Source organism: Zootermopsis nevadensis, unplaced genomic scaffold, assembly GCF_977971745.1.
Source record: "Zootermopsis nevadensis isolate Lab colony 2312 unplaced genomic scaffold, Znev_1.0 Znev_ptg000023l, whole genome shotgun sequence".
Lineage (NCBI taxonomy): Eukaryota > Metazoa > Arthropoda > Insecta > Blattodea > Termopsidae > Zootermopsis > Zootermopsis nevadensis.
In genome coordinates, this window is record NW_028259155.1 from 491,912 (window position 1) to 517,158 (window position 25,247).

At 42.8% G+C, this 25,247-nt stretch overlaps 1 protein-coding gene across 2 annotated transcripts in view; it reads left to right on the forward strand.

The window, feature by feature from the left end:
* olf413 (DBH like monooxygenase olf413) overlaps nucleotides 1-25,247 on the forward strand; it is a 248,509-nt gene that overhangs the window by 193,684 nt on the left and 29,578 nt on the right. For both annotated transcript variants that reach the window (XM_087354359.1, XM_087354358.1), the window contains exons 3-9: nucleotides 130-276; nucleotides 4,504-4,695; nucleotides 18,703-18,789; nucleotides 19,937-20,125; nucleotides 21,557-21,884; nucleotides 22,146-22,270; nucleotides 22,371-22,564. In XM_087354359.1, the coding sequence (XP_087210485.1) occupies nucleotides 130-276; nucleotides 4,504-4,695; nucleotides 18,703-18,789; nucleotides 19,937-20,125; nucleotides 21,557-21,884; nucleotides 22,146-22,270; nucleotides 22,371-22,564 (1,262 nt within the window). The remainder of the gene's footprint in view (nucleotides 1-129; nucleotides 277-4,503; nucleotides 4,696-18,702; nucleotides 18,790-19,936; nucleotides 20,126-21,556; nucleotides 21,885-22,145; nucleotides 22,271-22,370; nucleotides 22,565-25,247) is intronic.

The following is a 25,247-nucleotide window of genomic DNA, read 5'->3' on the forward strand; positions in this document are numbered from 1 at the left end:
TTGAAGAAAATTGGCTGACTTAAATGTCTGTAAGTTGTGAAAAGATGGACGGACTAGTCTGAGCGTAATTAGCCCGGATTGTTAAATTTCCATTGAGTCCTCTTAAGTTGTGTTTCTCTGACGTTTCAGGATCGGTACGCGCGGGGGACGGACGAGCCCGAGGAGGACGAGAGTCAGGATTACGAACTGCTCTTGGGCTATGAGAACGGAACCCACACGGTCATCAGGTTCCGGAGACGCTACGACACGTGCGACCCACGTGACTACAGGATCACGGTGAGATGCTGTTTCAGTTGAGACTGCTATTTAGCTCGCACGGGCGTGTGACGAAGGAAGAGAGAGCTTCACTGCTCGTCTCTCTGCACGGAGCAGGGTTTTTCCTGCGAAGCTGATAGTAGCTTACTGGCGAAAACAGAAATTTGCACGTCTTATGCCCCCTTATCGCGTTAACATTTGTCTGTCACTGACCAGCATCGTAACCCACGTTACTCCATTTCCTCTTAATTTTATCTTCCCTTGTAAGCCTTGTTTTCTTTTCTGTGGACGACTTCCGACGAAATGTGTGTGTGCATTTATTTTGTCCCCCGTGCTCCCGGGTGTTCCTTGATTTCATAAACTTAATAATATTTGGGAATTCACAAATTATTCATTTGTTTACCCCGTTGCATTTATTTCCATGTAAATCACCACCAATCGTGTTCAGGATGAAGGGCGACGCTTTGTACTTCGGCGCTGAACCGAATGAGAGAAAGGAATGAGCAGGCTTATTGCAGAAACTGCTTAGTACGCCTATTAAAATATGTATTGAGAGGTTAAAGGAGAAGTTGACGTTGACTTTTCTGTTTGCACACGTGCGTGTGTGGGACTTGTGACCGAGTCAGTCGATATTTTTCCTGCTTTCCGCTTTTATTTTTCAATGAAACTGCAAATGGAAGTTTTTGGGGTTTCTCCACGAGACTGAGAAGAAACTTGTGAAACATTCTGTAAAAGCGTGTGAAGGGATTTTGTCGAGAAAGGCTTCCTATATGAAGTTTGTGGAAACGAAACCATGACACGTTGTACAAGGAAGAAAATGTGACCGCCATACGGAAAACAAAGCCCCTGAACATTATGCAGATTCCGTGGTGTTAGAAGGTAAGGGACACTGCAATATTGTACAAGCGCTTGCCTCAATGCACAGAGAGAGCTGTTCGTTCAGGATTGGTTTTGGTGTTTAAAATAAAATATGAACTCTTTGACGTCTGTTCAAGCAACCACAGAAAACATAAATGACCTTAACATGGCTGTCTTATGGGTTGTTGCCCCGTTTAGTCTGGTAAATTTTCGCCCTGATGATGGAGGCAGGAAGGACCTCTGAAACGTCGGCAAACTTTTACCAGAGTACAAGGCGCAACAACCCAGAAGACAGGCGTGTTTGAAAGTAATATATGTTCTTAATACAGTGTCGTTAAATAAATCAGGTACGTCATCAGACCTTGTGAGATCAATTGGGATTTGTCGCATCCGTCCACTGAGTCGCGTTTAGTGTTTCGAGATACGTAATTGCACGTATTGCCCGACGTTAGGACTTAATTATGGCTTCCCATGAACATGATTCACGTGCCACACTGTCATTTGTGTTGCACTGGCGTAATTCAAATATTTAGGCCATCCTACTGCGTCCTTATAAAGCAAATACGCTGCTTTAGTGTACACGTCGGCGTAACCAGATGTTTCCGACTCGTCAAAGACGATAAACCGGCTGGTGATTAATTGGTTGATTTATCTTTGAACATCTGTGTAACAGCTACTCATGAATGTCAGGATACAGACGTATTTAGCTTTGACGCCACCTGCGCAGGTCCTCGAGAAGTGACGGCCTGTTCGCAGGCTAGGTCAAATGTGTTTGTCCAAAACTGTCGCTGTCATCCGGAGGGTGGACGTTTCAGTCTCTCACTCAGTGGGAGATTTTAGACGGTTGTAAGGGAAATATTTGAAATTCTTTTAAAACATAGTTTGGATAACCAAGTAGCTGGTATTGGAACATGTGACAGAAATATTAAAACTTCAGTCTGTATGTGCAAAATGTTACACGGCATCTTACGGAAAAAAATATATCTAAAGGCATTTATAGAAGCAAATCTTACAGGACGGTTCACAAAAAATTGTATGGAGGCTAAAGAAGTGAGGAGGAGAACATGAATGGTTGAATTTTTGCGTTTTAAGGCGAATGTCACATTCCTACCATATTAATTCATTAATTTCTTTAGTTAATCTCGATTTAACACGATAAGTGGGGGAGCTATTAGTGAGCCTAAGACCTTAATAACACGGGAATGTCTGCATCAAGCTGAGTAAATCTTTTGTTCCGAGTTCAGACTGCGGAGGAACATTTATTGCTCCGGGGAATTGTATTCCTTAAGTAATCACTGTTTCAGCCAGAAGATTTCCCAGTGTTAAAGGGGAATTTAAGACTTCCAGAAACGCATGAAATCGTGAGACCCCAAAGTGTAATTCAAATATTCTAGTCCTCGGGCTTTTGTAGAGTAAAGCGAAAGATTCTGTAATGGTTTTAGATAATTTTTTAAGTCTGCTTATCTTTTTTCAAAAAGAAAAACGAATACAAAATTAATTTTATTCTGCAGAAAGTTGCAATAGCCTACTCATTGTTAATTTGTCAACAAAATTTTAGAGATTTTGGGGCCTGCTAAATAAGAGACACGCGAAATAGGGTAAAGCAAGGAAATATGACCTACAATTCTGCAAAAACGAAAATCGTAGACTTTAGTATTGACGAGAAATCATGGGCTCAGTCATCAGTTGTATCAGGAAAAGTAGAAAGAATATTCAAAATAGCTTCAGGTACAATTATAAAAGATTTTTCAAACTCTTTTCACGTGTCTTAAGGAGGAATGTAAAAAGACACAGTACATGGCTAATGGGGGAAATACGTGTTCATAACTCAAAAGAACAAGGTATCATATTTTTTTACAGTTTATATTTCTGACAAAGCATAAATAATAAGTTAGGGATATTAAAAATGAAAGGTGACTTGTACAATGGTGGCCGTTCCAGCGAGCTGCTCCAAGTGACAGTATTTTCTCCAGAAACGCCTCACCAGCGCCTTGTAAATCTCCTTGGGTCAAAGGAGCACGATTTGTCTTTCCTTTGTGTGTTATCTGGCATATCTGATCCGCCTAGAATTGAAAACGAACACACATCCATAATCAGTAATCGTTTCTATGCCTCGTCTCTCCTCATATTTAAAGAAACTGAAAAACTGCGTCATCTCTCGTCCTTCCGCGATCGGCCGTCTCTCCTAAAACACCAGGACAGATGACTCACCTCCTCCGTACAAACATGGCGGAGTAGCGTTCAGCTGTGGCCGCACATTTCTGTAATCCCCTCCGTCCATTTCTCCTCGCTCTCTCTGCCTTACGTTTTTAAAAGAAATGAGCCCTCGTAATGTACGAAGTAACATAGATTGCACCCTTTCAATTAGACACTCCCCGCAAGTTTATGTGAAGCATCAAAGTTGTGTCAATAGAGGACTCTGAATTAGAGCCGTGAAAATGGCGCTGAGACTGTGTCAGTGCAGAACAAACAGCTCGGGGTGACTGAGTTTCTGAACGCAGAAGGCGACGTAAAATTTGAAGGTACGCATTCCCAGGGTTGGTTCTGACTTGGAACAGGTTTCGGTCCAGGATCGCGACCTCTTAGCAGGGCATGAAAGACGTAGTGGTTCACACCGCCTCGGTTTCACTGTCTTGGACCACCCACCGTCCAGACTTTAACCTGACTTCATCTTAGTTCCATCTCTTTCCGGAGATAAAGGAACATCTGAGAGGAAGTCACTTGATGTCGGATGATGACGTCAGAACGAAGGCAAAGACTTACACAGTTTGATCGTCACGGAATCATGAAACTGCCTGGACTTTTGGCGGAATTGTGTGGACCGCGGAGATGGTTATGTTGCAAAGTAATTATGTAAATTGTTTTATCGGTTTTGTTAATAAAATACCTATTACCATTACTGAAATAAAGTGAACATTGCTTGTCAAAGGCTTGGTGCAGCTACAAATTTCCCTCAGAGCAAGTACAGTTTTCAAGTTGGACGTTCTGTTTGTACGGAGGTAATTCTTTTTCGCTTAGGTTGGTAACACTGTCCATTCGCATTCTGTGAGCTTGGATCAGATGGACGTAATTTGCGCTGATGGCGGTCCATTTGCTCAGAGCAGCTCCGTGGTTGTAAGCCAATACAGATGGCACTCCTGGGACAGATAGCTGATTAATGTATACGTCACGAGAGACTTCAAAATACATGATCTATGATGAAATATGACACCTTGTGCTCAAAACTTCTGGGGACATTTCGGTACTCGCGAATAATTCTTTTGTAACAAAATAAAGAGATGGTTGCATTGGATTCTCGTTAATTTCCTTACCACGTGAGCGTTATGGAATTCTACACCTTGAGAAATGAATTAAATTAACCACTGACGTCACACGCTTCTTGTTTTACAGAACGACACCATGAGGATGATGTACGCATATCACAGCGACGATCCGGTTCCGAGACCGGGGTCCAAACTCGGTAGTCTCTCATATCACGGTCCAACTCAAAGAGGATTTCGCAGCTTGTACCTCGTGGAGAGGGTGAACCTGGGTGAACCTCTCCCACGGGATATCCTCAGCTGGGACCTGAGGAACCCCATGGTAAGTAAAACAGTTTTTAACATTGGCCTACAGTCCACATCAAAATGAATTCTTTTTCTGTATAGTTTTAATCTCTTCGTGGGAGTGACGTTTGAAATTGTGTCAGCTTTGTTACTGTCTCCATACAGCAGTGGTTTTACGGCTAACAGTAAATTCCCAATAACCCGATGGAACCCGATGTTAGTCACAGCGTACACAAAACGTAACGTACTGTCATGATTCTGTTCCATCTACGCTTGGTCTCTCAATTCGTCGCTTTCCTTCAAGCGTTTCGAAAGATATTTTCCATATAATTGTCACCTCCATGCATGCTGCATGTTCGGCCATCCTCCCAGATTTGACAGCCGTCATAATATCTGAAGGGCAAATATTATGAACCGATGTACTAATTAGTCAATTAAAGTGTACAGAAAGTTTGTCCTAATTTAATCTGTTCCTTGCAAAATGGAATTTGCCTGCTTAACCCTCATTAGAATTTCTCAGCTTTATTTTAAATATTCTTACATTCGATGGTATTTTGAAAATTATCAAGACGTCAGTTTTGTTTGTTTTGACGTAAATGCGTCTACACGGAAGGGTCATTGGGCAAAAACAGCGTAAGTTACAAAGATCCAGCGCAGAGTCACATTTAAACGTTCATTCCTCAGGAATTGTAAGAGAAAGGGTAATGTAACCTATATGTAAAATGAACAGTAAATAAGGACCTTTAAGAATCTGTAATGTATTTTATTGTACGTATTTGCGTCAGATTCTCCGGAACCGAGGTTCTATCCTCGATTTTTCTTTTGATAAAATGATATCTGAGAATGGTCTTTCATTATTCGCAAGCAAAATAATCTCATGTCCACAATTTCAGTTGTTGTTTCTGGTTTCGCGTCATAACCTCAAATAGTCGTTTATAGTTACACAGATTACATTCAGCGTGAACTAGTTCACGGAAGTCACGGAGGTTAATTCATCGCTTTGCATAATCCGTGATAACACATTGAAGCTTTGCGTTCTCTCTTAGGCGTCTCGACGTGGACGTTTATGGAGGTTACGAACTAAAATACTTCCGTGGCCTACTTTTGCTTTGTATCACAACTCGTTAAGTTCTAGAACTTTCGGGCTGGTGGGAACAATTTTCGTTGTGATATGACGACTGTTTGTAAGCCATGGTTTTAGAATGGCCATCGTTAACGTGTAATGTGAATACTTGCAATTCAGTTGAAGCATTCCATGCATCGCATCTCAGCCACTTAGAGGGGCTCGGTCCGTGGTACTCACTTCTCAGCTGCAGGAGCTGAACGAGAATGTGTAGTTGTGGCAATTCGCACAGACCATAACAAAAACTAATTAAATTGGATTATTCTAATTAGATTACTCTCTGAGGCCGTGTTGATTGATTACATCGATTGGTTTTTAAGCGTCCTGTCGCTCCGTCCGTCTGTCCATTGTTTTTTACACGAGAGATTGTGCTTCAATCTGTCGGTGATATTTCTAACTACACGTGTCATATAAAGAACTGATTTTCTTGGTGTTGTGACATCGGGGGAATCTCCCGATTCCCACAGTCGGTGATACCAACGTGACGGATGGGACTATATTTCGCGATGACGTCATCACCCATGCTCATTTAAGAATGCTTGAGATATGCTTGTAAATGAATCATGAATTGTATAATGAATTTGGAAATGACAACGTTTTGGAATGTGCGATTGAAAATGTGTGTGGGCAACCATACTTGAAAGTATCCAAAGCCAGAAGAACGTCGATACCACCTTATTCATAATTCTCCGTTGAATTTTCCAAGAATTTTATGAAAGGGGAAGATTTTTAAGCTATTTTTTACTTTGTACAGTGAAATGCTTCATAAATAAAAAGTGGATGAATGAATGAATGAATGAATTATTCAAGGTTTGAAATAATATTAATCTTAAGTAGGATCTGAGGTTTTAACGGCGGTGAGTCTGAAGATTTCTGTCTTCTGGGTTGTTGCGCCGTGTAGTCTGGTCGATGTCCACCGACGTTTGATAATGGACTTACGAAATGTTGGTTTATTTCTGCCAGACTGCGGGGCGCTACAACACAGCACACAGCCATCGTCAATATTCTGCTACTTCGATGGCTTGTTTAATACTTTTAATTGTATGAAATCAGCCCTGGAAACAAGCAGGTCTGTGTTTGAATAGAACAAACATTTTTTTCTCTCTGGAATGACAACCGTGATATCAAATTACACAGTTCGTTGGGGCTTTAATGTATTAAATGCTTTCAGTGTTCATCAGACCGTTATTTCGTTTTTGAACAAGTTCAAAACAAAGCAACTGTCTGAAATACGCTGACATTATTTGAAATGTCAGGACACTGCAGAGTAGGTGCATCATTGTTGCGTTAATGTCACCTTACGTCATTGTTGCGTTAATGTCACCTTACGTCATTGTTGCGTTAATGTCACCTTACGTCATTGTTGCGTTAATGTCACCTTACGTCATTGTTGCGTTAATGTCACCTTACGACATTGTTGCGTTAATGTCACCTTACGTCATTGATGCGTTAATGTCACCTTACGTCATTGTTGCGTTAATGTCACCTTACGTCATTGTTGCGTTAATGTCAGCCATCTTCAGACCTAGATTATTTTTCTCCGACAACAAAGGCCGTGTTTGTCAATCAGCTGCTACACTTGACGTAATCTTAACATAAGAGAACGAAAAATATCCGGAGATCAACAATGAAAACCTATCTCCTTATAAAAATTTGTGATTCCTCGTTGTCAATAAATTACGTCATCAACAATAACACCTTATATTTGTTTATACACGGCATTGTTGTGGAACAACAATACCGAGTATACAAATAACGCTTAGTACCAAGCCAGTCGCATTATCACTGCTCTACAAGCAGCACATCGTCTCCGAACAGCGACATAAGACTATTTAAGAAATGAAGAAAAGTGAAACAAGACGTTACCATCACCAAAAAGGTAATCTGATACTAATAATAATATTCATCCAAGTCATACTGCTCATTCAAGGGTTAAAACACTTGAATAAGGCACTAAACTAACCCCCCGAAGGGGGTTAGTTTAGTGTCTTATTACAGATTTTAGAACGCAAAGGGGGAGTTAGTCAAGTGTTTTAACCCCCATTCGGGGGGGGGGGGGTTAGTTTAGTTTCTTACTGAAGGGTTAAAACACTTGAATAAGACACTAAACTAATCCCCCGAAGGGGGTTAGTTTAGTGTCTTATTACAGATTTTAGAACGCAAAGGGGGAGTTAGTCAAGTTTTTTAACCCCCATTCGGGGGGGGGGGGTAGTTTAGTTTCTTACTCAAGGGTTAAAACACTTGAATAAGACACTAAACTAACCCCCGAATCTGTAATAAGACACTAAACTAACCCCCTTCGGGGGTTAGTTTAGTGTCTTATTACAGATTTTAGAACGCAAAGGGGGAGTTAGTCAAGTGTTTTAATCCCCATTCGGGGGGGGGGGGGGGGGTTAGTTTAGTTTCTTACTCAAGGGTTAAAACACTTGAATAAGACACTAAACTAACCCCCGAATCTGTAATAAGACACTAAACTAACCCCCGAAGGGGGTTAGTTTAGTGTCTTATTACAGATTTTAGAACGCAAAGGGGGAGTTAGTCAAGTTTTTTAACCCCCATTCGGGGGGGGGTTAGTTTAGTTTCTTACTCAAGGGTTAAAACACTTGAATAAGACACTAAACTAACCCCCGAATCTGTAATAAGACACTAAACTAACCCCCGAAGGGGATTAGTTTAGTGTCTTATTACAGATTTTAGAACGCAAAGGGGGAGTTAGTCAAGTGTTTTAACCCCCATTCGGGGGGGGGGGTAGTTTAGTTTCTTACTCAAGGGTTAAAACACTTGAATAAGACACTAAACTAATCCCCCGAAGGGGGTTATTTTAGTGTCTTACTCAAGATTTCAAAACGCAACCAACCACCCAGAAGGGGGAGTTGGTCAATTGTTTTAACCCTCAATTCAGGGGGGGGATTAGTTTAGTTTCTTACACAAGATTGGTTGCGGTTTACAAACTTGACCAACCCCCCCCCCCCCAGGAGCTCCGAAAGGAGCGCTCTGCTCTAGTTCTATATAATTGCAGAGTAATTTCCGAGAGATGTTTATGACGTCTGTACATAATATCCCGGTACAGCGGAGGATTTATCCAGCGCTGAGTTGCTGGAAGGAGAACTCGGATGATATAGGAGGTAATTCGGTTAATGCAAATCTTGACACAGGGAAGGAAGGTTAATGTTGAAGTTTCTTACTCAAGGGTTAAAACACTTGAATAAGACACTAAACTAACCCCCGAATCTGTAATAAGACACTAAACTAACCCCCTTCGGGGGTTAGTTTAGTGTCTTATTACAGATTTTAGAACGCAAAGGGGGAGTTAGTCAAGTTTTTTAATCCCCATTCGGGGGGGGGTTAGTTTAGTTTCTTACTCAAGGGTTAAAACACTTGAATAATACACTAAACTAACCCCCCGAAGGGGGTTAGTTTAGTGTCTTATTACAGATTTTAGAACGCAAAGGGGGAGTTAGTCAAGTTTTTTAACCCCCATTCGGGGGGGGGGGGGTTAGTTTAGTTTCTTACTCAAGGGTTAAAACACTTGAATAAGACACTAAACTAACCCCCGAATCTGTAATAAGACACTAAACTAACCCCCGAAGGGGGTTAGTTTAGTGTCTTATTACAGATTTTAGAACGCAAAGGGGGAGTTAGTCAAGTGTTTTAATCCCCATTCGGGGGGGGTTAGTTTAGTTTCTTACTCAAGGGTTAAAACACTTGAATAAGACACTAAACTAACCCCCGAATCTTTAATAAGACACTAAACTAACCCCCGAAGGGGGTTAGTTTAGTGTCTTATTACAGATTTTAGAACGCAAAGGGGGAGTTAGTCAAGTGTTTTAATCCCCATTCGGGGGGGGTTAGTTTAGTTTCTTACTCAAGGGTTAAAACACTTGAATAAGACACTAAACTAACCCCCCGAAGGGGGTTAGTTTAGTGTCTTATTACAGATTTTAGAACGCAAAGGGGGAGTTAGTCAAGTTTTTTAACCCCCATTCGGGGGGGGGGTTAGTTTAGTTTCTTACTCAAGGGTTAAAACACTTGAATAAGACACTAAACTAACCCCCGAATCTGTAATAAGACACTAAACTAACCCCCGAAGGGGGTTAGTTTAGTGTCTTATTACAGATTTTAGAACGCAAAGGGGGAGTTAGTCAAGTGTTTTAATCCCCATTCGGGGGGGGTTAGTTTAGTTTCTTACTCAAGGGTTAAAACACTTGAATAAGACACTAAACTAACCCCCCGAAGGGGGTTAGTTTAGTGTCTTATTACAGATTTTAGAACGCAAAGGGGGAGTTAGTCAAGTGTTTTAACCCCCATTCGGGGGGGGGGGGGGTTAGTTTAGTTTCTTACACAAGATTGGTTGCGTTTTATAAACTTGACCCCCCCCCCCCCCTAGGAGCTCCGAAAGGAGCGCTCTGCTCTAGTTCTATATAATTGCAGAGTAATTTCCGAGAGATGTTTATGACGTCTGTACATAATATCCCGGTACAGCGGAGGATTTAACCAGCGCTGAGTTGCTGGAAGGAGAACTCGGATGATATAGGAGGTAATTCGGTTAATGCAAATCTTGACACAGGGAAGGAAGGTTAATGTTGAATGGCGGTTTCTCAACTTTAAGCAGGCGATCTGTGCGCCTTTGGAGCGAACAGCTTAGCTCTTGAGCTCCACCACAGTAGATCCCGCTGTCCTCATTTAAGGGGACGAACTAATAACTCACATTAAACGTTATTAAAACATTTATAAGCGCGCGCTACTGGTCCGTATCTTGTGACAGATGAATCCAGTGCAAAAGTCGCATCCTCTATTTTTAAGATTAGTCTTAACATATTTGTATCTGCGCTTCGAGACGTCTCCATCTCACTCCCCTTGCGTTTGAAGAGAACATTTCAATAAAGAAACAGTCACAGCGACAAAGCCTCGTACGTCACTCGAGTTAAACTGCTCGTAGAAACACTCATTACATTTGCGAACTGCGAGCTGTAGTCATTCGACTGGCATCAAATTTTGTAATAAAACAACCATCCAGTTTATCAAGGCAATGCTCGACGAATACTTCGCGAGGGAGCCCTACGGAGTCGTTACTGGAGGATTTATGTTGTAATGAAGGTAAGTAAGGAGCAGTCTTAAGATGGAGACTGCGAAAGACATCCATCCACCGAGCAACTCTGTGATCAGGGAAATCGGGAAAATATTTTGCGGGGCAACACGTGATGCGTGCTGTCTTGTTGACGTTCGACCAAGACCTGAACTGTCGAGTACTTTATGTACTAGGGCATTGCATCCATATAAATTAATTTCAGTTGGAAGGGATCGTTCATTTTTAAAGTACCTACTGTTAGTGTTTTTTTTACGTTCAAGTGATGTGAAATACTTGTTTTCACTCACAGAAAAAGTTAAACCTTCTGTTTACCGTTCGCAAGTAATATAATTTTCCGCGTGTATTACTTGCTGAAAATATAGGCAGTGAATTTCAATTTAAGTGGCTCTTATTTATGGGGGCGAAAGCCACGCTGTTTTCTGAACGAGGAGGCAGGCAGAGAGATTGGATACTACGCGGACGGAGTGGCTGCAATGTATGTAGATTCTCCTTCCCCACAGACAAACCCGCCAACCCACGAAACCATTCACCCACCCACCCATCTCATTCGTATAATTAGTTAAGGCACATAAATCTTGTCGTCCGTTCCCTTTGCAGCTGGAAGTGAGTTATTCCACAGAAGGTCCTCTGGTCATCATCTCCATGCTAAAACGATATATTTCCTTAACAAAGTTTTAAACTGTCGACAGTGTCTGGCGAAGAATTTCTGTAAGAATACAGAGTTCTGTTTAACCGGGTGTAATTCATCGCCGCTTATATGTGCATTGGAATTGCGTCCTGGAATAACGTCCCATTATTTGGGTTTCCATAACACAGGCCGTCACGTTGTGCTATTTGTATTTTTTTGTGGCACAAACACCCACGTTGATATGTAGAGTCCCATGAGAATTTCGGAATTGGCGTACATACGACGTCTATATACGCTTCGCAAACATGTAACTGAATTTTGAACATAAAGCCAACTTATTCTCTCGTGGCCGTTGTATAAAACCATTGTTCCGTGCCTGTGACACAGCGGAGTCCGTATTTCGGAACGGTTCAGATGGCCCGCAAAATTGAACATATTACCGGTTTGGTTAGTGGGTATTGACGTTACGTCATTAATACATAATTGGAGTGATTAAAGGAATGGGCGGTCCCCTCTTTTGCTCGTGTACGGGCTTGATTTCAGATCGTGGCTTGTGCAATTAATGTCTGATGTTAATGAAGCAAGAATAATTCAAGGGGCTAACGATGTTTTAAATGCTTCGGCGCTCTTGTCTAAACTGAATTAAAGTTTTGACCTAAAGTTGGGATTCTTTAATGCCCCTAATAATGAAACTTGTCTGAGTAAATGTCAGAATGGTTCGCGGCCGCCATGTTACTGCTTTTACACTCTAAACATAAACAGCCACAAGTTTCGTATCTTCTCGCTCGGCTTCAGTTTTCGAAATTTTTTGTAATCCTGCAAGCTGATGGCTCGTATTTGTTCGTTTTGTGTTTTTGGAACGGAATGAATGCGACATTCCTTGGCTGATTGTCTTCGCCCGGGAGAGCGTATAAAATCTTAGCAACAAGGAACAGACAAATTCATTATTCATGCGTATTACTTCGTTCTATCGGGTCATTTACTAACCCTAAAAAAAATTCCACCCGCCCCTAGGATCCCTCAGTGCAGTGGATATTGAATACTCGTTATTCCATACGGATCATTCAGACTAGATCTGAGGTTTCCACGGCGGTGAGTCTGAAGATGTCTGCCTTCTGGGTTGTAACACCATGTAGTCTGGTAGAAGTTTGCCGACGTTTCAGAGGTCCATGCTGCTTCCATTATCAAACCGACGAGTAGCCTGATGATGAAGGTAGAAGGGATCTGTGAAATGGTTGTACACTTCTACCAGGCTACATGGTGTTACAACCCAGAATACAAGTATCCTTGTACATTTCTCGATTCAGAGTTTTTTACGAAAGAAATAAAGCCATACAATAAAACAGGGCGAACTACAGAGCTTACGATCACAACACTGAATACCAACAAAACTCCCATGGTTATTAGAATTTTGAAATGGCTGTTTCTTGCCTTCCTGTTTCGGGATTATTTCCCTTTGGACTGTCCTCCTCTCCTGTTGAGTGTACTATGACCACAGTCCGTATTATTTTGAGAATTCTCGGAATCGATTCTCCTTTGTATTTTCTTGCAAGTTTTAAGTCAGAATAACAAAAGCAAAGTCTTCAGTGACGCGGAGTGTGAACTTTCAGAGTGTAGAAACATTCTCATGAAACATTGTGAGATTAACTGAAAGGTTTTCCCTCTTTTACAATAATCTCCAGGTCAGCTGCTGATCCCATTCTCCCCTAACATTTGACATTATAATAATTTAGTTACTATGTAAGATTTGAGGTTACTAATTATTTATCCATCTGTAATTTATACTTGTGCCTACAAATCCACGCAGGAACATGAAACACCTCCCGAGTATATATTTGTAACCTGTGGATCGTATGTCATTAGAAATTACACGTAAAAGTTAATTTGCTAATATAAGTTATGGGCCTATAGTACAGAGTTCACTCGAAAGACGCAAATTACATTAACTATTATTTTAAACTGTGAGTCATTCAGTTGGCGATTGAGCGACCAGCAGGTTTTCTAAGCGTGTGCGTCCTCCTAAACCTCGTTTGAGTCTTAATCTGTAGGTCAAATGAAAAATGTTTGTGGCTGATCTGGCTGTTAGACTCCGTCTTTTTCATAATTTGTTCCATCGTCATGTGGCACGGTGAGATGATGAATTATACTCTGTTGGGCCACTACGAAGACAGTTAATCTCAAACCGGGATCCAGAGATAAATAAACGCATCGTAATTTTGGTCTGTGAGCCTGAATTGAAGAATCCGCTTGGGATCCTTAGCTTATGTAGGGGAAAGGGTGATATTAAGACCGGTCTTACGCAATTACTGTGTGGGCTATGGATTAGGTTAATTTTCTAAAGTTAACGGTACACAGTCTAGTATGTCCCGTAGTAATACACCAATGAAAATCGATAGGAATGTTTTATCTTAAGTTACGTTGCTTTACTTGGGAATAATTTCTGTATTATCGTGTCATCAATACTATTTTATAGCTGTAAAGCAAATTTAAGAACAGTTATGTACGAATAATTTACTTGTAATAACAAATTATTTTCAGTTATGTGAGCGTTGTTAAAATCAGGGGATATACTATTTGCGTTAAGTTCTCCAATGTGCGCAATCGAACATGGACGGCGTACGCCTCAAAATGGAGAACCAGACCTTGAAATTTTGAAATGAGTTTGAAGAACTCCTTAACTTCTCGACGTTTTACGTTGGCCAGCAATTTTAGCGCTGTGTGAGTTATGTTGGGAGTTCGTTTGCAATTTAATAACAACTTTGTGTTCGCATTTCAGACATCTCAATTTAGCAACTAGCACTTAGACACGCTGATTTCTTTTGATTAATTGTTTGGACGCGTGTGTCAGAGCCATCATCCATCCTTCACTCACAGTACCGGAGGCAAATCACAACCACAGCCGAGTTGTCCATTCAATGTCAAAACCACGTTTGGTAGCGAGTGTTTGACGTGTCATGTGGACAATGTAATTCAATGGAAAACTGATTACCACAGCAGCAACAGTAAATGTGACGTATAGACGAGTCGTAATGAGCCTAAAGCCAACGAGGTCCAGTAAACTTCAGTTCCTGATGTTAACTCTGGTAAATGGGACCAGTCTATTCAAGTTCCTCACAAGGGACGAAGTTCTACAATATGAACATTTCGGATAGCTAATACATATTCTGGTACTTTCAGCAGACGGCCAATTAATGTAGTGGGCCTAGTATAGGACACGTTTCCCCTGCACTTCGACTTCCGAAATTGTATTTTCTCTTATGTGTAGTCATTTCATTTCAATCTTGATTCCCGTTGATTTCTGAGTTTCGATGCAGACTTAGCGGTCGTATTGTGCAGTAATCAACTACGTCGATCAACCAAGACGCAAAATATAGGCCGGAGAGACGCCCACAGCTTTATAAAGTAAAGAAAACGAAATTTAGGTAGAAAGGCCGAACCCGGACTTCTAGAAGCGTTTCTGGTAAACGCCTTCCAAAGTTACAGGGCAACACAGTCCTCCGAAGTGGATGGAAAAGGTAGAGGGGTGGGGGGAAATGACAACTGCGCATGTCCATCGGGTCATATTCAAAAAGTCGCTTCATTACCCGTAACCTTTTTGTCACACCTGCCCATGGCTCAGTTTGAATGCACCGAATTTGTTGTCCCAGTAATTAATAAATTATGGAAGTTCATAATAATTTTTGTTCTTTAAGAGATGTTATTACAATTATCCGATTAAGATGACCACTGACGGGCAAGAAAGAATTTGCGTATTCAGTTTCAGCTGAAATCCCGAGGAGGATAAGTGGAGGATGCTGCGGGCGCAGGATTAGGTTGGGACGGTGTGGACTGGATTCATGTGGTTCAGGACGAACTCTTGCGAATATGTCGACGAATCGCCAGGCTGCACCAAAGACAAGTGACTGTAGTCTTCTCAAGAAGGCCTCTGGTCCATGAGGTTAAAGTAGGAATGTACTGTAGTGTTGATGTAAGCGGCTGTGACGTGTTCTAAGGTCCGAGTAACGAAGCTCAGACCCTAGCTTAACGTTTACGACTGAGGAAAACCACCGTATATAACGGATTCAATTTATAGTTCGATCTTCTGATGAAAATCTTGATACCTTGCAGGAAATAATATTTATTTAAAGTACAATATTTGTAGTTGCATATACAAATTAATAGTCATTTTATTTTAGTCATAGAACTGGCTGGGTTCTAAGTCTGTGAACGTCCGTTGCGATGATTACTTGATGATTTAAGCCTGAAAACGGTAACAAGCTGTACCACCGAAATTCTTAAGTGGAATCCGTGACGTTCGGCAAGGCTTCCTGAAGCCGATGTCTGTGGCAGGTCTACTCCAAGGGCAAATCGTGAAAGCATCTTGAGGTCTAATGAAGGAAGAAGAATATTGCGTGAAAGGAACCGTGCAATTTCTTTGTGTTTTTTCTCGTTTCGATTCTGCGACGTGTTGTTCCTTATTATGAGATTTATTTCTTACGAAATCTTACACAGTTGAAATTATGAACACTAATGCGTGGCGGTGGAGTTCAATGCACTACATGTGATTATTTTAACATCTAACTCCATAGAGCAGAGTCTCTCTAGAGGACCTATTGGTAAGCTAATATTGTCAAGAAATCCCCTCTACCTTACGCTCAGATATTCTTGCTAAAATCCAATACAGAGTACATGGTTTTAATGTTCATATGCTTTTATCCAGGAATCATTTTAAGTTTAAATAAAAATTGAAAATACCGATTTCCTTATCAGACCTTCGAGGTGAAAGGTCAGTCAGCGTTTCTGTAGCTGGGAAGGCACTCGGTCGTCTGTGTTTGATCAGATACTCGTTAAGGAGTGGAGCGAGTAGTGACCAAAATCCTTGCCATTAATCAGTCGCCCAGACGTAGCTTTTCCTGCACGCCAAGCCTTTGTAGATAACCCAACACAGCAGATAGCACGCAATCACTGGAAGCGATCACCAATTAAGGACTCGTATTTTATTTAGATCTCGTGCTTCTGTGGTTGTTGACGTGTGAGATTCCAGTTGCTGGAATTTATGTGGCTGATGCCTACTCCTGTTACTAGAATTCATGGCATTAAGCATCTCATCTGACGTCGTTGTTTGAAACGAGGAAGCTGTTTAGGAGGGATGCTGTGAGACATATGAGAGTCCTTGTCTGTAGAAAACGCTGTAATTCTTCGTTGATAATGAGGAAGTATCTTTCCTCCTCCTCCCCCCCTAACGTCGACTTCCTTCAACCAGATCAACACTTCGTTTCTTCGTGTAAGCTCCCTCGTTCAGTCAAGATGTCAGCTGCCACCACCTCCTGTCACTGCCACATTTCTAACTAGAATTTTCTCACGAGTATAATAATTGTCTCATTACATTCCTTCTTTCTCCTCAAAAACCTCGTTCATTCTGAAAAGTATCCGTATATCCCTGCTCGGAAAATCCCACGTGTCCTTCCAGTCTCACGACACTGATTACGTTCTTTTGTACTCGGTGGTGGCTCTCGACTGAGATTGCGTGGTTGGCATGAATGTGGTGATTTAATATCAGCTATTCAGGTACAAAATTAACATAAACATATTTTAATACTGGATGTCGCAGGCTTCGTATATATTTGCGAGAATCAGAAGTGCTTTGGAAAATTATGCCTGGCCTGGAATGGTGATATCACATTGCATTTTAAGGTAAAATTATGTCAGTGCAAGCAGAAGAACGTTACGCCATTCAGAGAGTAGCTGTGGCCGACGTCTGTGGTGTCCTAAAACTCAGAGGCATAAACTTGGGACGTTAAAACGCTCCTATACCATTAAATTATTTCACGACAAGCAAGTAGTTAAATAAACACAACTCGATCGTAAATTATTTTTGTTCTGAAGTTACGCTTGTAACGCAAATTTAGATTCTTTTCGCATTTTTATTAATGTCCATGTATTCTGTGAATGTTTATGTACAGACATCAAGATTTACACTAACCGGTATTTAAATATAGCACAGTTACGTTTGAACGACTTATGGAAACGGAGACTTTTTGCGAATAATTAGATTTACGGACATTTAGCAGCGAAGCGAGACTTCCCGTAGAATGACCTACCTCAGTAACTAACTGACTAGTTTAATACAGATCTCGATTTTTTTTATTTTACATTCCAGTGTAACTTCGCGTACTGATTCAGCTCCTTGGCTGTGGCCTCTCGTCCCTTTATTACTTATAAGCTTGCCCTCGCCACAGGAACGGCTCAGAATGCGGTAGGAGCCGTGCTTTATAGTATCACTGTAAATGTTATGGGGCATAAAGCATCCGTATAAGTAAGTAGGAGGTGGGGCTGAATTATATTAGCATAATAATGAGATGGAAAGAATTTCTTAATTCTGTTCGTTGGACATCGCCCGCTCGTCAGTGACGTTGTTTGGGCGGAAACTCTGTTTTAAGATGGGCGCTGGCTAGTTTTACGGTCGACAATAGGTTCGCGGGGTCACACTTAGTTCGGGGAGGGGGGGCCTTCCGTTTTCTTTGTTCATTTAAACCCACCTTTAAACATGCCAAGATATATAATAGATACTATCAATTACTAGTGGAGATGTTATTCAGCCAAGGACACAAGGACATATTTTTCCACCTGCAAATTTGACGTTCCTAGATTCAATATGGCAGCTCTCCCAAGGACGGTCTGCAATCTAGATTTCTAACGCTTTGTGACAATAAACCTCAAGCCTTAACTCTGCCAGCATTGCGACTAATCCCTTTCGAAAGTAAACACGTTTTTACCTCGCACTGGCCTTGCTCTGCTACGTAAAAGTGACTTGCTATGGGCCAAATGTCCGCGATGTGATTCATTTATGTGATTTTTGAAATCCACCCAGTGGGCATCGATATCATGACTGAGAACATGCCGGTTGTGCGGACACCTAAATATTAACTAAATACATATAAAATGAGCCAACAGCAGTTACATCGACAGGCGACGTTGCTGAGTTTGATTGATGAAGTGGCGTCTTCGAAACTGGCTTACATCGTGAACATCGTAGTGAAAACGGGCGAAAGAAGGCCTCCGAGTTTCCAAACAACCTTCACTTAGCGTGACTGGCCAAGTTTGAAACCCACAGAGTGCATCATGCAACATTATAGATTTCGTACACTAAAACTTCTCTGTATTTAGGCACGGATAAATATGATTAAATATCTAGAAATATGGTCCATTTCTTCATCTGTTACAGGTCGCTCTCCCAGCATCCGAAGACACGCTGTACTGGTGCAAGATCTTCAAGTTGCCTAACCTTAAGCGCAAACATCACATGGTTCGGGTAAGTTTCTACCATTAGTAGCCTCATTGCACTCTGCGGTCTTTATACAAACTGCAAAATCAATTAAACTTCACCGGTTTTGCCAACCTTACGTACGTATACTCCCCCCTGTCGCGCTCACTAACAAGAAACTTAAATGCGAACCTTCTCAGGCACGAACACACGTGGACCTGACACGTGTGGTCCCTCTGTGGGGCAGACTCCTGCTTGAGTAGCTTATGGTCAGCCAATCAAGTAATCCCGCGCTTTGTGGTCCGAAGTTCAATCCCTGTTCGGAAAAGTTCGCCACTGGACGCCATGTCCACCTCACGTTCCTCCGTTTAATTAGCCGTAATTGCATTTGGCGACGTAATTCATAAACCTGATAGCAGCTTCTTCCTTTTTTACGAGGAAGGCAATTCTGCGTCGACGGAGACTGTGTTGCGTTTCCCGAGTAAAAGTGCTCCGTGCTTTCGAAATACTTTTCCAGAAATAAATTGCAGTGCCTGAGTTATCAAGATCTTATTTAGAGAGTTTCCAATCCTTTGCCCTGAAGGGGGACGGGAAATGGGCAAGTGCCCCCTCCGCTTCCAAAATTGCAGTGATATCCTCGACGCGGAAAACGCAGAGCAGATGGATTAAAACTGGAGATGGATGAAACCGGGGCTGGAAACTCCACACGTTAATGGCACAGAGAATTGCCTTACGTTTGTCAGTCGAAAGTCCTTCGTCTCTGAGGGGAAACCGTCTAAGGACGGGTTGCTAAGAAGAGCATCAGGCTCTGACTAGCGAGGGGGGAGGGGTACGAGGAGAAATGCATGGTTGGGTGCTTCATAATTTTCAATTTTCAATAAATGCGGCTAGGATTCCCAAACCAAAAAGTCTATGATGGGCGGGACGTGCAGCACCAAAAGCAAGATAATAAATCGATTCGAAATTTTAGTCTGCGAAACGGAACGAAAGAGACCAGTTTGAGGTGTGATATTAATTTGTCCAAAGGTAATGGAGTGGATGGGACCGCGACTTCAAATTTAAATGAGTATGGCCAATGAGAAGACCACAGTTCGGCAGAAATACGCATGATAAATAGTGACCTCGAATAACTATCAGCTTCCAAAAGGAACTTTCGTGCCGGGAGATGCTGGATTTTGAATTTCTCTCATTTCAGTACGAGCCTCTGCACCAGCCGGGCAACCGCGCCTACATGCACCACGTCATAGTGTATGAATGTCAGGGCAATGAGGATGAGTTCGAGCGTCATGCCAGAGACAGGGGACAAGTGTGTTACGAGCCCTCGATGCCACAACTCTTCTTCAACTGCAACAACGTTGTCATCGCCTGGGGGTTCGGCTCGGAGGTGAGTCCTGCAAAACCTTGCTTGCTTAATTCCGTGATCCCGTTTGCTTCACGTCTCGGTTTTGTCGACGTATTCGATTCGCTGTCGCTCGTCCTTGTCCACGGCTGAGGCCGCTGGAGTAATTCCAGAGTAAACAAGTGTTGGACGTGCCTTTGTCGTCGAGGGGTCGCGGGCTGTTGGGCCCTCAGTAGAGCGGATCAGAGTTCTGGCGGAACGAAATACATCGTCCGCCCACACGGGGCTGTGGGTGCGTCATGAATGTGCCGTAACTCTCGCGTCTGCTTCAGACCGCGTCAGCGAGCTCCCTGTCCCATTAGTTCTTTCGAATCTGGGTGGAATATTCCCACTGTAAATTAAACATGGTGTATTCTACTTTAGAGACCAGTTAGTGATGCAGCCTGACTCGAAGGCTAAAATCAGGGGTTCCCAACCTTTCGCAGACATGGGGCCACTTAGCCTTCGACCTTCACTCTTGTCTCATATAGAACCCTAACACCCGTGACCCTGCCCTCAGGTATTTGAATCCAGTAAACACACTCCGTTCACATTTTTTACAGGGACCATTAAATATCCTTTATGTACGCGTAGACTTATCTCTCTGAAGTGATTTCTCACACGTCTCGCGCGTGTTACATGCCTAGTGCATTTAATTTGTCTTAATTTGATCGAAGTAATAATGTTGTTACATTTTCTCAAAACCCACGAAGAGGACTTTCACTCGAGGATGCATTTCCGAAATGAGCCATAAACATTTAAAAATTCGTGTTACCGCTGTCTGAAGAACGTAACCTTTAATGTGAGCAGCCGAGGCTAATGACAGCCATCATCAGCATTAGAGCAGCGCTGCTACTGGAATGGGATGACGCCAATGACCCAGTTGAGTCTTCCCGCGTCGCTCATCAACTTCCTACCGGCATTTTCGAGACACTAATTAAGCAACCTGTGTGTCTTTCTGTCTATGAGGAAGAGGAATGCACGTTCAATATTTTGAACCAATCTGTGAATTTGAACGTATTTTTAATTTGTCCGCCGCGGACATAGAAGTCTGTTCTACTCGCAGGATTTGAGGTTTTCACTGCGGTGAGTCTGAAGATGACTGTCTTCTGGGTTTTATCGCCGTGTGGTCTGGTAGAAGTTTACCGAAGTTTTAGAGATCCTTGCTGCCTCCATCACAGCCATGATGATGGATGCAGCAAGGAACTCCGAAACGTCGGTAAACTTCTACCAGACCACACGGCGAAAAAACCCAGAAGACATCAATGAAGCACCAGGCAAAGTTCGTGAACAGAGCCTGAAAGCTGCAATTCTGTACACTCTGGAGTTATCACCGCGAAGGCCTACATAAACAGTAAATTGCAAGACGTGAGTGAGGTTGAGGCCTCTTACTTTTTAGCAGGATTTCAGTTTTTGAAGTTTTATGTTTTTTTTAAGGGTTTTAGTTTTCCGCCCGAAGCGGGATACCCTCTGGACCCAGACCTCGGTCCCAGATACTTCATGATGGAGACGCATTATAATAACCCGACGCAAGACATCGATGTCACCGACAGCTCCGGGATACGTGTTTACTACGCAGCGTCCCTAAGGCGTCACGACGCCGGAGTGCTGTCCCTAGGGCTGGATCCGAACTGGCGACACATAATTCCTCCGGGACAGCCAGAGGTCGTGTCTGAGGGACACTGCATCTCGGCCTGCACACAGCAGGCCCTGCCTCCGCGGGGGATAGACATATTTGGAGTGGTCCTGCACACACACCTCATAGGTGAGCCCAAAAGTTACGGTAACCCGTCGCCAGCAGCCGAGTTCGGCCCTGTACCTTAAGCACGGCTACTTTTAAATATATTGTGGCGACGTAATTGTTAATTCTGGACACGCGGGACTCAGTCCTTCCCGGGATGATCATAAAATGGGCCACAGCAACTTCTGTCCTGATATTCCACGGTTTTCGTTTCAAGAATATCGTCGAATAACCCAAGGCACACGGAAGTACGTGTCACTGTAATTTGGAATTTGATTGTTTCAGGTCGGAAAGTCCGCCTCCGACAAATCAGAGAAGGCGTGGAGCTTCCCCCCATCACAGCTGACAACAATTACGACTTCAGTTACCAGGAATACCGCCGTCTGCAAAACCCAGTCACAGTTTACCCGGTGTGTGGGGATGTTTGTAATATTCTGTCTCGGAGGCTCCTTTCGTACTGCGACTAGAATTGCTTTAAAAAGTAGTACAGAATTATGGCTTCCTTTGCAGGGTGACCACCTGATCGCTGAGTGTGTGTACAACAGCGAAGGTCGCTCCACGATCACGCTCGGTGGTCTTACAACTCGTGAGGAAATGTGCCTCGTGTTTGGGCTGTACTACCCTCGGATTGACCTCTCCCTGTGTCACAGCTTGCCCTCGCTGCCCACGGTCCTGCATTCTTTGGGCATTCAAGAACTCTGGCCGTAAGTAACAAACGTTATTCTCTTACGAGGAGTTTAGAATTTAAGTCACGTTAAAACTCTTTAGAAGATGCGTGCGTAGTGTAACACTATTAGAAAGATGCCCCCTGTGGAAGTCAGTCAATTTTTCGAAAGATGTTTGCACTCTTTATGACGGACCATCGCTCAAGGGAAATCGAGACTCGGACCACTCTTTCGAAAGAATAACAAATGCAACACGAAACTGTTGCCAGGTTGTTTGCAACTACATTAGCCGTGGTCAACCAGAAAGTTTCGGACGAATCAATTATTCTGTATCTCGTAACTTGGAAGCGTCTCGGGGAAGAACAGAAGAACACGGCGGTCCTTTTCCAGATGTTGATTAAAAACCTCGAAGCCCGTAGCCAGAGGCCTCATGATAACCGACGAGAAGCGATGGACTGCGTACGGTACGTGTCTACGAGAACTGTGCCACAGCACGTGGGCGACTGGAGAGACGTTCTTCGGGGAATGGCAAAAGCTTTCTCACTAGATAGAAGGGACTACCAAGATGATAAGCTTTTTATTGTAGTCCTTTCACCTGCGTTGTGTCGAAGGAATTAACACCAATTACAAACATAAAGTCAAAATTTTTTAAAACATTCAAGTTCTTCAAAATTTTCGAAAGATCAGAAAACGTAGGAAATCGTCCAATCGGCCGTACTCTGTCTGTGCCTCAACCGGTATCTGCTTTACACGGTGTGATTCACCAGGTCTCTGCTTGACTCCGTCTCTGGTTAACAGGGTCTCTGCGTGACTCGGCCTGTGCCTCACCGGTCTCTGCTTGATACGGTATGTGCATCAGCCTGTTCATGGTTGACTCTGTCTCTGCCTCACCCGAGCTCTGCTTCCCATTTTCTGTGACTCACCACGTCTTCGCCTCACTCTGTTTGTGTCACACTTCTCCCCTTGCTTTCGGTCTGTGCCTCACCCGAACCAGGTCTTTCCACAGACGGCCTGGCAGATGTCGGGTGATACAGACGACGTATCCTGCAGGGAGCGAGTCCGGCAGTGACCGGGACGTGCACAGACGGTCCTGGCCGGGATAGTGAGGAGAAAATTTTGATCAATTTTTTCAATTTTTTCGAAAAATCAAAAAACGCAGGAAACCGTTCAAAATGCGCACAAAACCAAGAATTTTTGAAAAATTTCGTTTTCAAAATTTTTGTCTCAAATTTCAAAAATTCTTATTTATCTTTGCGTTTCATGCCGTTTGCAACCATTTTCGATTTTTTGAAAATTTCGACAATTTTTGAAATTTCTCAAAGGGGTACCCCTTTGAAGATTTTCAAATTTTTCGAAAAATCAGAAAACGTAGGAAATCGTCCAATCGGCCGTACTCTGTGCCTCAACCGGTATCTGCTTTACACGGTGTGATTCACCAGGTCTCTGCTTGACTCCGTCTCTGGTTAACAGGGTCTCTGCGTGACTCGGCCTGTGCCTCACCGGTCTCTGCTTGATACGGTATGTGCATCAGCCTGTTCATGGTTGACTCTGTCTCTGCCTCACCCGAGCTCTGCTTCCCATTTTCTGTGACTCACCACGTCTTCGCCTCACTCTGTTTGTGTCACACTTCTCCCCTTGCTTTCGGTCTGTGCCTCACCCGAACCAGGTCTTTCCACAGACGGCCTGGCAGATGTCGGGTGATACAGACGACGTATCCTGCAGGGAGCGAGTCCGGCAGTGACCGGGACGTGCACAGACGGTCCTGGCCGGGATAGTGAGGAGAAAATTTTGATCAATTTTTTCAATTTTTTCGAAACATCAAAAAACGCAGGAAACCGTTCAAAATGCGCACAAAACCAAGAATTTTTGAAAAATTTCGTTTTCAAAATTTTTGTCTCAAATTTCAAAAATTCTTATTTATCTTTGCGTTTCATGCCGTTTGCAACCATTTTCGATTTTTTGAAAATTTCGACAATTTTTGAAATTTCTCAAAGGGGTACCCCTTTGAAGATTTTCAAATTTTTCGAAAATTTTCGAAAAATCAGAAAACGTAGGAAATCGTCCAAAAAGCGCACAAAACCAAGAATTTTTGAAAAATTCCGTTTTCAAAATTTTTGTCTCAAATTTCAAAAATTCTTATTTATCTTTGCGTTTCATGCCGTTTGCAACCATTTTCGACTTTTTGAAAATTTCGACAATTTTTGAAATTTCTAAAAGGGGTACCCCTTTGAAGATTTTCAAATTTTTCGAAAAATCAGAAAACGTAGGAAATCGTCCAATCGGCCGTACTCTGTCTGTGCCTCAACCGGTATCTGCTTTACACGGTGTGATTCACCAGTTCTCTGCTTGACTCCGTCTCTGGTTAACAGGGTCTCTGCGTGACTCGGCCTGTGCCTCACCGTCTCTGCTTGATACGGTATGTGCATCAGCCTGTTCATGCTTGACTCTGTCTCTGCCTCACCCGAGCTCTGCTTCCCATTTCTGTGACTCACCACGTCTTCGCCTCACTCTGTCTGTGTCACACTTCTCCCCTTGCTTTCGGTCTGTGCCTCACCCGAACCAGGTCTTTCCACAGACGGCCTGGCAGATGTCGGGTGATACAGACGACGTATCCTGCAGGGAGCGAGTCCGGCAGTGACCGGGACGTGCACAGACGGTCCTGGCTGGGATAGTGAAGAGAAAATTTTGATCAATTTTTTCAATTTTTTCGAAAAATCAAAAA